This window comes from Acanthaster planci, linkage group LG15 (genome assembly GCF_054643075.1).
Source record: "Acanthaster planci isolate LZ-2023a linkage group LG15, COTS_SCS, whole genome shotgun sequence".
Lineage (NCBI taxonomy): Eukaryota > Metazoa > Echinodermata > Asteroidea > Valvatida > Acanthasteridae > Acanthaster > Acanthaster planci.
The window spans coordinates 13,741,712-13,755,684 of record NC_141791.1 but is presented as its reverse complement, the minus strand read 5'-3'; the positions used below and the strand labels follow the sequence as shown (position 1 = coordinate 13,755,684).

Here is a 13,973-nt window from a genome sequence, read left to right as displayed (position 1 = left end):
AAACTCCTTTGCAGCAAGTATTACCTCGGAATCAGTGGTCAGAACCACACGTTTGTTCTCTCCAGCCCCCCAAAATTAATAAACATCGCGCTTTTCCGGAGTTCGGATTAATTTGAACAAATTTTGCCTTCGAGTCCCATTTAAGGTGCAGCCGTCGAGCCGTACGGAAGCACGATAGGCCTGGAAGTGAAACAGTGATAATATCGGTCAAGTTAGCTTTTCTTTTCTTGTTGTAAGCGGGAACAATGGAGCTGGAACACGAAACGGCCGAGTTGCTCTACAAGATGGAGCGTATCAAAGAAATACGGTAAGAATTCTGTCACTTTCATTTCGTTTGGAAAAGAAAGCTGCATTTAGATCTGTTTGATTCTTAGCGTTGTCTTTAATAAGGATTATGGTGCAGTTGCACTGCAGCTGGCCCGCTGGAGATGATGGGATTGAGAATGGGAAATAAATCAGAACTTGACGTTGAATTGAAATTGTACTCAAAACAGGGATCTGTTTGCAGGGCTTAATGCTGGTGCCTTGAAGCTTTTTGTGTTATATTAATTTAATTCAAGTGATTTCACAAAAGGTTTACTTGAGCCATTCGTCGTGGTACAAAGCCATTGCCCTGGTCTGCCTTAATGCATAACTTCATATTCCCCATTTTTACAAGTTTTTTGTCTTGCGAGCAGAACATGTACATGTAGGCCTATCCATGTACAGTAGGCCTAGATGGAAATGTGATTGTGGATCATATGATCTTTTTTTCTCCATTTTTTAAAAATTACAGACAGTGAATTGTGTAGAAAAAAGAACAATGTTGGCTCATATGTTGTATAAGCCTACGATACAAAGTGATTCTCTCTTGAAATTTTCACAGAATGATTTATCAGGTCTGGGACCAAACCACAAACTAGCAACGACACCAGACTATGCATACGCATACGCAGCTCGTTTGTGCAACGATGATGTAATTTTTGAACTCTTTTTAGACCACGGTTCGCAGAAAACATCGATCTCTTTACCGGCCAGAAACTTCAAAACAAATTCCTCTGATTGATTAAATTTACAGGAAACATGCTACCCAAGATCAAAATGAAACTTTCCTTTCATTTGTTTTCTGTAAAAAAGGATCAAGGAGATTTTTCGGTCAAATCTTGCACTAGATATGTCAAATTCGGTGGGCAGGCACTGCCGATGAAAACGTTTACGCAAAAAAAATGAAGCTTTGCGGAAGTTTACTTCATGCATGAAAATGTCGCCATTAAAAATCTCCATCGACTCACCGTAGCAATTTTTATGTTTACCGTGGCAATTTTTCAAAATAACGATCAGAAATAATTTTGCTGTAGACTCCAACAGCAATGGCAACAGCAGCCATGTTGGCTCCTGGCATTTCAAATCTTGTTATTCTGCCAAAATCTTGCAGGAAAATGGCATCATTATCGTGACCTGATAAAAATGACGTCATTGCCGCTTGAACTAGCGACATAAGCAGAAACTAGGGACGTCGCTAGATTGTAGTTTGGTGCCCGACCTGTTTATAGCCATTAATTTGTCATTCTATGAGATACATTGTGACAAATAAGTGGTACTACGAACACAGATACTTGCACACATATCCGTGTTTGTAGTTACTGTTATATGTTGCAGTGAAACATCATCGTAATATCATGTTTCCACTTATCAATAACTTTAGTGATTGCTAGTCAGTACATTCATGAACCAGTTCAAAATTTCAAAACGCTAAGGTCTTTCAGAAACAAAGTCCACATGTAGGTCAGCGTATGGCTGCAGCAATAGGACAGACTATCATACATACACGTAGCTGTTCCCCGAATAGCCTCATACTGGGCATGTGCTGTTGGACTATCGAATTGGCTCATTAAATCAAAAAATAATAATAATTGCTTTAGGATTACACCTTTTTTGTTTTAGAATAAGGTTAGTTTTCAGTCATCAAAATTGGTTCCATGTACAGATGTTTTAATATTACGTTATTTATTTTGAGCAGAGACATTGTCTCACAATTACCAAATTTTAATCCATTTCTGTTGTGTCTGTTTTGGGCTTTTAAGTCAAGTAAAAATCACTTTAATGTGAACTCATGCGTGCATCAATTGACAACTTGCCCAATTGATTTCAAACCTCCATGTACGTACTCCCAGATCATATGCAAGCTAATCACCTCCAGTTTCTTTACAGCATTGCCATGGTCATGGCAGCCTCAATCACTTGTAAGTTTTATGTTTTCACTTGCCTGAATGTGCCAGTCAGCATCACAGTGAACTGAGAAATGCTGCATTCCACAGGGGTGGATCCAGACAAAGACACAGCCAGTCTGCCCTGCACCCCCACCCCCTTTTACACATATGAGCTGTGCTTTCTGGCCACTTAATTTCGGAATAAGACAGAAATCTTTTGGCTTCCTCTCACCCTACTCAAACAACTCTGGTGGATTCATAAAATCCCATTGTAAAGATGATTTCTTGATTGACATGGTAGAATTTATCTTTACCATGTCTGTTTATAATGTACATTTGGTAGAATGTGATTGATCTATTTGAGCATCATTCAAGTCCCTTGCACTACCTGTAGGCTGCTGGAAGATTGAACAAATGGTCTGATTCAGCAAGCCAGCAACAAGGCCCAGATGCAGGGTCAAAGGCCAAGGAGTAAAAATTATGATTTTAATCAGAATTTTTAAATGAAAAAAAATGTTTAATATTGTGTCTAAAAGTAAAGGAATAGTTACCCACGTGATAGGTTGTTAACTTACATGCACCTTAATAAGTTACATTGACCATTTATTAAAAAAAAGAAAATTGAAAGAGGAGCTTGTTAGCATGGAAAAAGGAAGTAGGCTTTGGAATGACAAATTACAGTCATTTGCAAAAGGGTAAGACCACCTTGAATTTTATTGGTATTTCTGTCAAAGGGCCTGCTTTACATTGTTTCACTGAATGCTTACTTAACATGATTTTACAGTGGTGCATAACATTTGTGTGGTGCTGTACGATTTGAATGAAGATGTTGAAAAAGGCAGGACTTGTATGACATTTTGTCTGTGAGGCAGCATGGGTATAAAAAGCCAGTCTAAGTAATCAGAAATAAAGGAGGGCACACTAAATAATTAGACTGTTAACATTTCAAATCATGGAAATGTTGTCAAATACCTGTAGCTGCTTAACCAAGATACTAAGGTTACACATTGAAAATGAACAGAAGTTTCCATGATTATTTGGTTTAAGTTTGGTTTTTCTTCAGGTTGATGCATTTGTATGGGTGGTCCTAAACTTTTGCAGATGACTGTAGAAAGTTGGCAAGTGGCCCACCAAAATGCCATTGGAGGTGCATTGTACTGCTTGTAACTGTAAAGAGAGGAAGTTGCTAAGCAAGATTTCCTGGCTAGCATTTCCTTGGGATTAGGTGCAGTAGCTCGCCTTCGTGATGGGCAGATTAGTTCAGTTAGAGGGGAGAAACACAGCCAACATGCTCTGGGAAGAAAAATTCTCCCAAATCCCACCCAACAGTGTGAAATTTGTGAAAGCCTGGAGGAAACTCATCTATAAAAAAGAAGGTTGAGAGAGGGGGGGGTATTGCCTGCTGTCTGCCTCACTCTTAAAGGAGGATAAACCTCTTCTTTGAACAAATGGGTAGGCGTCGCCGACAACGAGAGGTGACTTGCGCATGTTCACACATATTTGTTCTTCCATAGTTTAGAGGACATATTAATGTCCCCTCAATGCGGTCCTAATTTGCCAAACCAAAGAAATTGTCCCCTTAAGGCGGTGCAGGCTCGCCCACATGTATGGCTGTTCAAGGTCTTGAAATCTACGCACATGGACACATTATGGCGGCAAGTAGAACAACAGTATTGTTAGTTACCTTCTCTCAAGACGTTCCTCTGCCATGTTTCACCAACTTGAAGGAATTCTTATATCAATCTGCATGCTCTGTTCAAGTTGTTCCTCCAGGGACATTGCAAGTTCTCCTGCACCTGCGCACCAGCCCTGCCCATGGATGAGTGCTTTATTCACCACACCCATTTGCACTGAGGGCTACCTAAGGTGGGCCACCTCGCAGTTGAATAGGCAGGGGAAACCCTGGGTTAGACTGTGCAAATATTTCCCCCCCCCCCTCGCTGAGGCGTTGGATAGGTGGGATGGTGGGGAAGGGGGACTTTTAGTCGCACCTTCATACTTCTACAATTGAAGATCAAGGAGCAAGTTGGTAAACCCAAACGTTTGGCTGTGGCAATCATTTTGTGTTACCTAGCCAAGATCACTTTCTTGTTTGTTCTTTTCACAGGGTATAATTCTAAAACTAAAATACAGTTGTAATATGTTCCATATTTCACCAGCAAATTAGTTTACTCCAAGACGATTGTAGATAAATTCCAGTCTACATTCAGCAAGTAAAAGAAAACTATCCACAAGTCCCAAGCTACCTTACCCGACTCACTGTCTGTCCCAGTGGGAAACTTTTTGTTTCTCGGGAAAATTAGCGTCCAAATGTAAAACCTGCAAATTGCACTCTAGATCAAATTGCGGACTCCGATACGTTATCTGCCAAACGGGAGGCCCCCTGGCTACAACATCAGAGTTTGTTTGCACGAGTAACGATCCTTCTGGTCCACACAGTCCTCTCTAGGAAAAGAAAAAGTGCGGTCGTTGTTGTCAGAGCAGTTTTTTAATCTTCAGTTAGACGAGCTTGTCTATTTGCAAATCGAGCGCATGCCCCTCGGACTCGGCCCCGGAATTGGCCAGACTCGTTATACACAGGGCCGATGTTAATTGAAGCCGGTATCATTTACAGCATTTACGCACAAGGTGAAAGTGTTAATGTCTCCCTCAGGCCTCCCCCGAGGGGGGTGTGGCTTGATGTAAGGAGCGGGGAACAATAACCAGTTTTGGAAATCTTGAATTCGTTTTTTCCGTGGTTTCCCACCTGGGAGTTTTCCCAAAGGAAACTCGGACCATCATGAAAATGTTTGCGTCTGCAGCAAGTCTGTCAGGATAATTTTGGCATGCATTGTAAGCATAGATTTAATTTATTTGTCATGCTTTATATTTAAAAGTAATCAGGTTGTTGCAATTGAATTAAATGTTGTTAAATTTTGATCTCAATTAAAATTAAACTCTCAATTCCATTTACAATGCATCCTGTATTTGTACATGAAATAAATCAAGTCATGCCTTTGAAGAAGCATGAGTAAAAACATTCTATGCTAGAATTTTTGGTATTTGTAAATACCATGCAAAGCTATGTTGGGACGCTAAACAATGAAACACAGTTTATTGCAACTGTTTTTTTAAATGGGCATGTTTATTTTACAAGAAGGATAACCAGAAAAGTTGTTGGGAAATTGAAAGAATTGGAATTCAGCTGAAATGAAATAATCTCTTTCAGTAAATCTTAGTAATGTCAAGAATGTTATGTGAATGAATAATTTCAAAGTTTAAATGTCTGTGCTAGAGTTTCCCAGTCACATGTACATGTATTTTCTGACCAAGTTTGTCTCTTTTATAGATTAAAATACTTGTACGTGTCTGAATGTGAGGCTTGGATTCCCTTCAAACGACACAGTATGCTCAACACTGGCTTATTAAAAAGCAGTTTTTCAACTGTGAGCAGATTATTTCCAAGCGATCTACGTCACCACCGCCTCTCATCAATTACAATCTTGTTACGGCCAAGTGTCCAGTTTCCCACAATTGCGGAGACCTCGGCACTGCCTCCTTGAACAAACATCGCAAACAATAATCGCCCTTTTTCCCGAGCATCGATCGCTGCATTTTGCACCCAGACAGCCCGGCAAATCAAGAGTAAACAACCCTGTTTTTTTTTTCTATCTGTGGCATTTTTCCCTCTCTTTATTTTGTTCTCAGGCCCGTTAGGTAAACAGTCTCACAGTTGCACAGTATCAGTTCTGTTGTGTGCAAACAGTAGAGGGGTTGTGTTAAGTGGGGACACAGGTGTTGAAGTTGTGGAAAGGCTAATTCAGTTCATGCTTGAGTAGTTAGCTCGATATATCTCAGCCAAGGAAAACTTGCTGAAATCCCCCTTTATATTTTTCTGGCTTGTGTAATAAATGGCTTTTGGCCATGCCCCGAGTCGAACATTTGGCTCTGTTGTCCGCTCACTGCATCCTCTCAAATAAATTGCGTTAATTAATCTCGGCGGTTTGGGATTTGCCAGCCCGAAATGTCAGCCTTTTGTTCACCGAGTGCCGGCAGCAATCTTTGTCCTTGGGGAAATGTAGGCTTTCGTCGGAGCTGTTTCTTTGTGCTTTGAGTTGAATGTGTTGAGTCTTAATACCCACATCTAATAATTAACTTTTGGACCTTGAAAGTTCACGTCCAGTGCAAGGCTATGTTAAATTTGCACTTGATCTCAGTACATTTCATATCTAGATATCTGTTTGAGCTTCACCTAGTTTCTTATCATTTTCGACTCTGAGTATTACAGGTTTGGGTTTTTGTTATCCCTACTTGAGTGCAAGGAGAGTATAACTCCAAGGGCAATAAACATTAGCATTCTACATGCATGCTCTTGTTGCCAGCAGAGTAATGGGATTTTTAATTAAATTGCCCTACCAAGTTGCGGCGTGGCACTGTATTTTCATTGCTCCACTCCGTATTGATTTATTGGTCATGCTGTTGTATCAAGTCTAAAAGTATGTATTATTAGCTCCAAAGTGATGAAATTTGGACTGGTCGGTCAACAGTTGTCCAGAATGGCTAAAGTGCAATCAAATTGTGGGCTGTTCTAATGCTGCTGGATAGATTAAGACAGCTTCAGCATTAATAATTTGCTTGTTTTGATTGATAATGGCGTTTTGCCTCCCACAGTGTTTTTTTTATTAGCTCTAACCCTGTTAGATACTATCCCAGTCCATGGGATTCTTCAGATTTTGTAGGATTGAGGAAGAAAGAGCCTAGCCATTGTTACTTTATGTGGGACTTGATACCCCATTGAAAGGTGAAGTGCTAAGAATGTGTGATTGGTTTCCTCCTTAGTGGTGGAGTCTTGAGGCTCTGCTCCAGAAACCTTTTGCATTTAAACTGCCTGCCATCAATGTTAGCATCTTTTGAAATACGTGTGTGTTTTTTTGGGGGATCTATTTTCTCGGTGTCAGGTCGAAAGCAGTCCAGCTGGAGAAGCTGAAGGCCCGCCTCCTGCAGGAAGTGGAGGAGACCGAGAGCGAGGAGGAGAGGATGAAGGAATACCGCAATGAAATGGAGCTGCTGAATCAGGAGAAGATGGCACACGTGGAAGAACTGAGGCAGATTCATGCTGATATCAATGCTGTAAGGATGGGGGCGTGGCTTGGTTGTTAATGGGGGGGGGGAAACTACCCTAGGTGGGTTTTAAATAATAGTAGAATAGTTGCTTGATTGTAGCCGTCTCAAGCAGAAGCTCCCTCTTATCGGTTGAACAGTTGGTTGGGAGTGTTCATTTTGTTGGTAGTGATGCGATCAGGATGCGTACATTTCCTCGTTGTTCGCAAACCAGCGAAGTTCAGTTCTGACCAAAGGAACCTCCATTGCTTAGAAAATATTGCCCTCTCTTGGTCTGGCTCGAGGCCCATTATTGCCTGAAAGTTGCAATGTGCTGACTCTTATAAATAATGTAGTTTGGATTTTTTTTATTTGTCGGACATATGGTTTACTTCAGGTAGGAAATCCCTAAAGTAATGTATCTTTGAAATTTGTAAAATTTCAGAGTTTCTTATCGTTCTTCAAGAGATTCTGGTGAAGGGAAGATTTCAGTTGTTACTTTCTTCAGCCTAATTTAGCCCAACCAAATGTGGTACTGATTCCCAGCTCTGCCAATATTCCTGTCATCTACTGATGAAATTGCCTTCCAGCAAGGTCTCACTGTTTAGGCATCCCCTGGAGTCAACAAGTCAAACCAGAGTGAAACCCCTTGTCAGATTTCCCCAAGGCTAACCTTTTTACTTCTCCAAGAACAAGATTTCTTTTACGACTTTTTCTCACTGTTTTCTTGCAAAGTCTGTTACAGAACCTTTGTTATTTTCTGATGAGAAGAGCCAATGACCTGTTGCTGCAATTGGTATACAGCACAAGCTGGTATTGAAACCGTAGTTACAATGGTGCCTTGTTTGTAGGCTTTGGACTGATCAAGATTGATACATTCCGGGTCACATCCCTTTTGTTGAGGCATTCCATTTCCCCTTTGCCTAATAGTGACAGGTTTTGTTCAGTATTACTCAAAGATTTGATAAGTTGTATATTATGAGGAGGTCAATTTTTACCCTTCACTCCAGATCCTATCATCTGTTTCAGTCCATTTGCCCTCCTTTTTTTTCTCCTAGAAATTGATATGCTCTCAGCTGGATTGTGACATTTATAAAAGTCAAGGAGGTTATTTGTGCGCTTCACTCACAGCTGTTGTATCCCACTTGATACTTTTGCCAATAATCTGTGTTTATGTGTCGGCCATCTTAATCTAAAGCAAGGTTATTTTTTCATTTTGGGAAATTAAAGGTAAAAATAACAGAAGCAAAATAATAGTTCATAAACTGTTATGCCAGTTTTTGGTTAAGAATAATTTGAAATTTGTTATAAATTATATCTAAATGTTATTGGCAAACTGTAAAAAACTGAAAGTGAGGCTTGGAAACCCAAATAGTCTGGCACCATCTCATTAACAGATTACGTTACATAAAAAGGATTCAGGAACAGGATTGAAAATGGCTTCGCTGTGAATAAGGTATATTTTTTGTTCTCCAGATTGAGAACGTGGTGAAACACGCTGAGCAGGACAGGAACCGGTCATTTGAGTCAGCTTGCCAGGCTTACGAGGAATACATGAGCTTGAAGGGGGAGATAGACGCCATGAGGAATGCCATCGGACTGGATACACTACCCAGTCTGAACCAAGATGACGGGAGGCTCACCCCAAGGTAAGCAACGCTGGCCACTGCGCCCTGACAGCTTGCAGAAGGACAAAACGAAGCTCCTTGCTCTGATGTATCGTTCAATTTGGCAACCTGAAATGGACGTTATGTCGATGAAAAAACATTCAGGGTTCCTTTTAATTTAATGCAGTGCACAAGATTCTTTTGAATGTCTTTAACTCAAAAATAGTTAGTGACTCGCAAACTCCTTTGTGATAAGTTGAGTCATAATTCTTAAAATGTTCATCTCGTAGGCTATGTTGTGATTTGCTGTTTGACTTTTCCATCCTTGGAGATGAAAGTTTACCTTTCATTTCTGATTGAGTGTTAGGCAAATAATTGTTTGAACTTCTGTTCTTGCCAAAGTTATTTCCGGAAGAGGAAGTCGGAGTGGCAGAAGGAGGAGCAGGCAGACGCGCCCCTTCCCACACCCCTCACCATCCCCGCAACCACCAGTCCGACGTTCCAGCTGCCGTCGACGAGCCACAGTGAGGAAAGGCCTCCTTTCCGACAACAGCCCCCACCCATGAAGGTATGAGTCTAGCCCCCCCCTCCTTAGATGATTGTTTTGGAACAACTTCCCAAGGCAATGCAAGGGGAGAAGAGAAGCAAAGTGCTCAATGATTGTTTTGCCAACCGCTTGTTTTTATCATTTTAAGGGGGTAGATTTTTTCTGCTTGTTCAAGGGTTTTTTTCAACAGATCCTCAAGAGTATTGATTGACTAAATTGACCAAAATTGATTGACCACTGAAACATATCAACTTTCATTGCATCTTCTCCCCCAGAATTGCCTGTCTTGCCATCAACAGATTCATCGCAATGCACCCATCTGCCCCCTCTGCAAGGCCAAGAGTCGCTCTCGTAACCCCAAGAAACCAAAACGGAAGCAGGTCGCCAGTTAGACCACTGAGCAATCCAGCTATCAACCCAAAGGATAGTTCAGAGAGTGGGTAGATTGTCTCACACCTTGCACTCAGACTTTGGCATCAAAGCCAGTCTGCTGTCACTCAGCAATCGTGAAGTTTTCAGATGTGGCAGTTTCTGTGGAAGAAACACAATGTTGGCAAATCTCAGCACAGTCAGCAAACTCATGAGATTTGTTCATTTCACATTAAATCCTTTACAAGATTGATCATTGCACTGCCTACATTATTCTGTATTATATTGACCATTCTACACTAAGATGTGTAATCATTGATAGGCTAAACTACTTATTTTAATTCCATTTGAAAAGTGTTTTACTTGTGCAATATTACAATGCATGTGATGTAGGGCTAGTCTCTTTGTGTCTGATGTATAAATTATTGATGTCCTTGTTAGTTTCTATGTATATTCGTCATTGAATTTAAGACTTTGACAAATATTACCTTTGGAAAAGTAAGGTTAGTATTAAACTGGTTTTGTTAATTTGTTGACATCAAATACATTGTATAAATTCCACAAAAAAAAGAATAGATGACAATTATTCTATCCACATTTATGTTCGATCAAATATAACTGAAATTGCTTTGAAGTGCTGACTTGACTTTTCATCTCTTAATGTCTGTCTTCAGTAATTTCTTTTTCTTTGTTCTTTCTTTTACGTAAATTTTTAACCCAAGCCATTAGAAGAGAACACCGAAGTTTTAGCTGCAACACCTTGAATTCAGAGAACTAATGATATTGTAATTAAAGTTGAAATACATGTATTGTTTTAAAGATGTTATAAATGTCAGCAAAATTGCAAAAGTCTTAAAATTGAAAGTCAACTTTAAGTGGGCACTAAAATGTATATTTGTGTATAATAGTTAATTGGGTTCGTTGATTTTTTTTAGAACTTGCGATAACAAAAATTTTGTAGAGCATAATTTTTTGTGTGTAGTACAAATCTATCCTCATTTGCACCTGACCTGAATAGCATGTAATTCTGACACAGGTGATTTCTGCGTGTCACTGAAATTGATGTTTTCATTTTCCATTGTGGAACTTGGAGTAATTTGAATTGGACCTCAAACTTTTTGGCTCGGGGAGCCGTCGACGCCAACAGAGGGGCGCTGTTGCTGGGAACAGCATGCGCCTCGTCTGGATAGAAATCTGACCTCGGGTTTTTTTTGGGGGGGGGCATAGTTTCCCGATTTTGCTCGGTGCAATTGTTTGAGCAATAAATCAGCATGGCCTGTAAATGGATATCTTATCTTGAGTTGACACCTGCAGTCTTGTACCATGCTGTCTTTGGCTCGAGAACGCACTGTCTTTATCGACGTCACCAACACCTGTCTGGACTTTGCTCTGCTGTTAAGGCCAAAGCTTTCAATTCCCATTCTATAAGCTTATCGCATCATTGACCAAGCCTTCGGTACTGACAGATGCTCTTGATAGCTTCCCAACCAATAAATTTTGTCGTTTTCCTCACTTGAATAATGCCCTTGTTATGGGCGGATATTTCTTGTCACGAGGAATGATTTCTAAAAGCCGAGCACGGCCTCCATCCTAGGTGAGATCGTGACGCTGGGAAGTGGTGCAGGCTAAGGGTGCGCATAACCAGTGACTAAAAAGGGGGATATTATTATATTGGTGGGAGGGGGATATAGTCCCCACCCCCGGGATCTCCACTCATGGCCTTTGTCACGTCAACAGACATCTCTTGAAATTCTAATAAATTCTGTTCCATACCACCCACGGCCCTTCATAATCTTCCGGGGGTGGGTAGGTCGTAGACGTATTATGTGAGTGGTGACCCTAACCACATCAATGCCCTCTAAGTTATTGACAATTATATGAGCACATTTTTAGATTACAATATAAAACAGATAACAGTGTAAAATAAATAAGCTGATGAGATGAACACCTGTGAAACGCAAGAACTAACCGAAACGATACAGGTTGTCTCGCTTACGTTCGTTATTTCCACCCATCGTGTCAGTCAAGTTCAACTGTTTCAGGCATCATGAATAAGATCGTCCCAACGCTCCTACTGAAGGCGTTTCTGGTCACCTCGTCTCTAGCCTACTACGGCACCCCACCCACCACAGACTCCACCTGCCCAGTCTTCTTTACCGGATTTGGCGACTCCTGTTACCGTTTCTTCGGCGACGCTCTCCCGTGGCGCGAAGCCGAGGCCCGGTGCCAGCGCTATTTCTCGCCTGTGGGGACTCAAGGTCATCTTGCGTCCATTCACAGCTACGCTGAGAATGCCTTCGTTTACGAGCTCTGGAGGAGTTCTAAGATTGTGCCGTCTGACATGATCAGCCACTACAACAGGTTATCCTCTTTTCTGTCAACTTGTACTTTGATCTGTTCCTTGCTCTGTGATGTATAATATTCCTTCCGAATCCTACACCAGAATGGCGTATTTGTGGCTTTTTGGTTTTTCTCCCAGTTTCAGTGCCACTTAATACATTTTTGGTTGTTGGAAAGTCCGAAAATTCTGAACAATCTGCCTTAATATTTCTCTCACTACGAAAAGGTGGAGGGATGATGCAATAGCCCACCCCAAAGGTGGGCATTCTTACACCCCAGGAATTTAGGCCCGGGAGCAATACAGTGGGGATGGTGCATGACACGCTCGTCAACAGTTATAAGCTTTCTTATTAGAGTGTCCCAATTCAGAAATCACAGAAGAAACCATCAGGGTAGCTTTATATTTGTTTATACTTCAAGTACTGACGAGACATGCCCCTCCAATTTTAAACTCACTGCAGTGCATTTTTCTCATTAATGAAAAAAAAACCGTCAGCAATTCTAAATGCACTTTAATCATCTTGTGTTGTCTTATTGCTTGTTCCTATGGTCAAGATTTGACTCAGTCTGGATCGGCATGAACGATCTTGAGGTCGAGGGTAACTATCGCTGGAGCGACGGGAGCGCTGTCAAGTACAGGAAATGGGCCGTCGCGGAGCCCAACGACACCATCGCCAAGGACGACTGCGTGCACATGATGGACATCCTCGGACGAGGCGTCCCAGGAGAGTGGAACGACATCGACTGTAACCATGACAACGGCCTGCCATTCATCTGCAAGCTTAAGTTGACAAAATATTAGCGACTATGACATGGTTGTGACAAATGTTTGACTGAGGCAATCTAAGATAAAAACCTGGTGAATTGAAGCTTCTAAACAAAATGCCATATTCCAGCGAGAGTTGGTATTCTCATTTTCAGCTCTAATTAGAATACCCTTGATTATGCCTGTCACATAATGTCATCGTCATCAACCGGGTGTGTATGACTTTAAAGGAGGGGCGTGGCCATAATTTTTAAGAATGTCTACATAGATACTCAACTGCAGAATTAATCAAGCAAAACCGTACTTTTTGTCAAATATGATCTTTGATCTTAAGGATTTGAACAATTCTCTTATATAATTACTTACCATCTTTTAATTTATAAATCTAAGTACCGTTTGCATTTTTGACACATTAAATATTTTTTATTCATTCTCCCATCTGTAATTTCTAGACAGTTCCATTCATTTCTTCAGGAAAAAGAAACTAAATATTGAAATTAACTGATTTGGTGTATGTGTGTGATGTGAAAGAAAAAACTGTGTGAAGTTTTGTTGCGCGGCTCCACGGTCTAGTGTAAGTTGCTCCCATCCCATTGAGCCACATACCTACCTGTTGAAAATTCTCCGCCGGGCGGAGACGCTTAAAAGTACCCCTACAGTTTCTTTCGAAGAGAGGAGTCTGCGTGGGCCAAGCAAATGTGGGATTGTGTAAGTATAGCCCAGGATCAAGTCTCTGTATTCAAGGGCTCCCATCCGGGGCAAAACAGAACAAACTGTTATTGAAAATTTGTCAGAAGAGCCCGGCTCAGAAAGTCGAGGGATATCATATGAGAAATGGATCCTGAGAGGACTTGGGAACGTTCACTTTTTGAGGGGTGAGTTTGTTTTTGGCGGATAATTAAAAAGTGAATTGGTTAACCTACTACAATTTGAAAATCGAATGAAATCTGAAGGACCGAACAGCACATTGTTTTTCGTTTGAGAGGCCTCAGGGACTTCGGTTGGTTGCCTGCCATGGGGCTCCGAACTCTGTTATTGCACTCCCAGGCCTCGTTTTTAGGCGTTCACCTCGTGGT

General features: G+C 41.1%; 2 protein-coding genes across 2 annotated transcripts; both read left to right on the top strand.

Moving 5' to 3' along the window:
- The first annotated feature begins 7 nt into the window (after nucleotides 1-7).
- On the top strand, nucleotides 8-11,078 carry zc4h2 (zinc finger C4H2-type containing). The gene is made up of 5 exons (XM_022234194.2): nucleotides 8-307; nucleotides 7,127-7,298; nucleotides 8,745-8,917; nucleotides 9,278-9,443; nucleotides 9,698-11,078. Exons 1-5 carry the CDS (start codon nucleotides 246-248, stop codon nucleotides 9,812-9,814), a joined length of 690 nt encoding a protein of 229 aa, XP_022089886.2. The 5' UTR covers nucleotides 8-245; the 3' UTR covers nucleotides 9,815-11,078.
- A 139-nt stretch (nucleotides 11,079-11,217) lies between these two features.
- On the top strand, nucleotides 11,218-13,434 carry LOC110978874 (echinoidin-like). Its single transcript, XM_022234195.2, has 2 exons — nucleotides 11,218-12,152; nucleotides 12,687-13,434. Exons 1-2 carry the CDS (start codon nucleotides 11,839-11,841, stop codon nucleotides 12,931-12,933), a joined length of 561 nt encoding a protein of 186 aa, XP_022089887.2. The 5' UTR covers nucleotides 11,218-11,838; the 3' UTR covers nucleotides 12,934-13,434.
- Nucleotides 13,435-13,973: the final 539 nt, after the last annotated feature.

Excerpts from the sequence above, each read along its gene's own strand:
- zc4h2 (XM_022234194.2), top strand. The coding sequence starts at position 246 with ATGGAGCTGGAACACGAAACGGCCGAGTTGCTCTACAAGATGGAGCGT. Across the intron at positions 308-7,126 it reads GAGCGTATCAAAGAAATACG|GTCGAAAGCAGTCCAGCTGG; the intron begins GTAAGAATTCTG and ends TCTCGGTGTCAG. Across the intron at positions 9,444-9,697 it reads AACAGCCCCCACCCATGAAG|AATTGCCTGTCTTGCCATCA; the intron begins GTATGAGTCTAG and ends CTTCTCCCCCAG.
- LOC110978874 (XM_022234195.2), top strand. The coding sequence starts at position 11,839 with ATGAATAAGATCGTCCCAACGCTCCTACTGAAGGCGTTTCTGGTCACC. Across the intron at positions 12,153-12,686 it reads ATGATCAGCCACTACAACAG|ATTTGACTCAGTCTGGATCG; the intron begins GTTATCCTCTTT and ends CCTATGGTCAAG.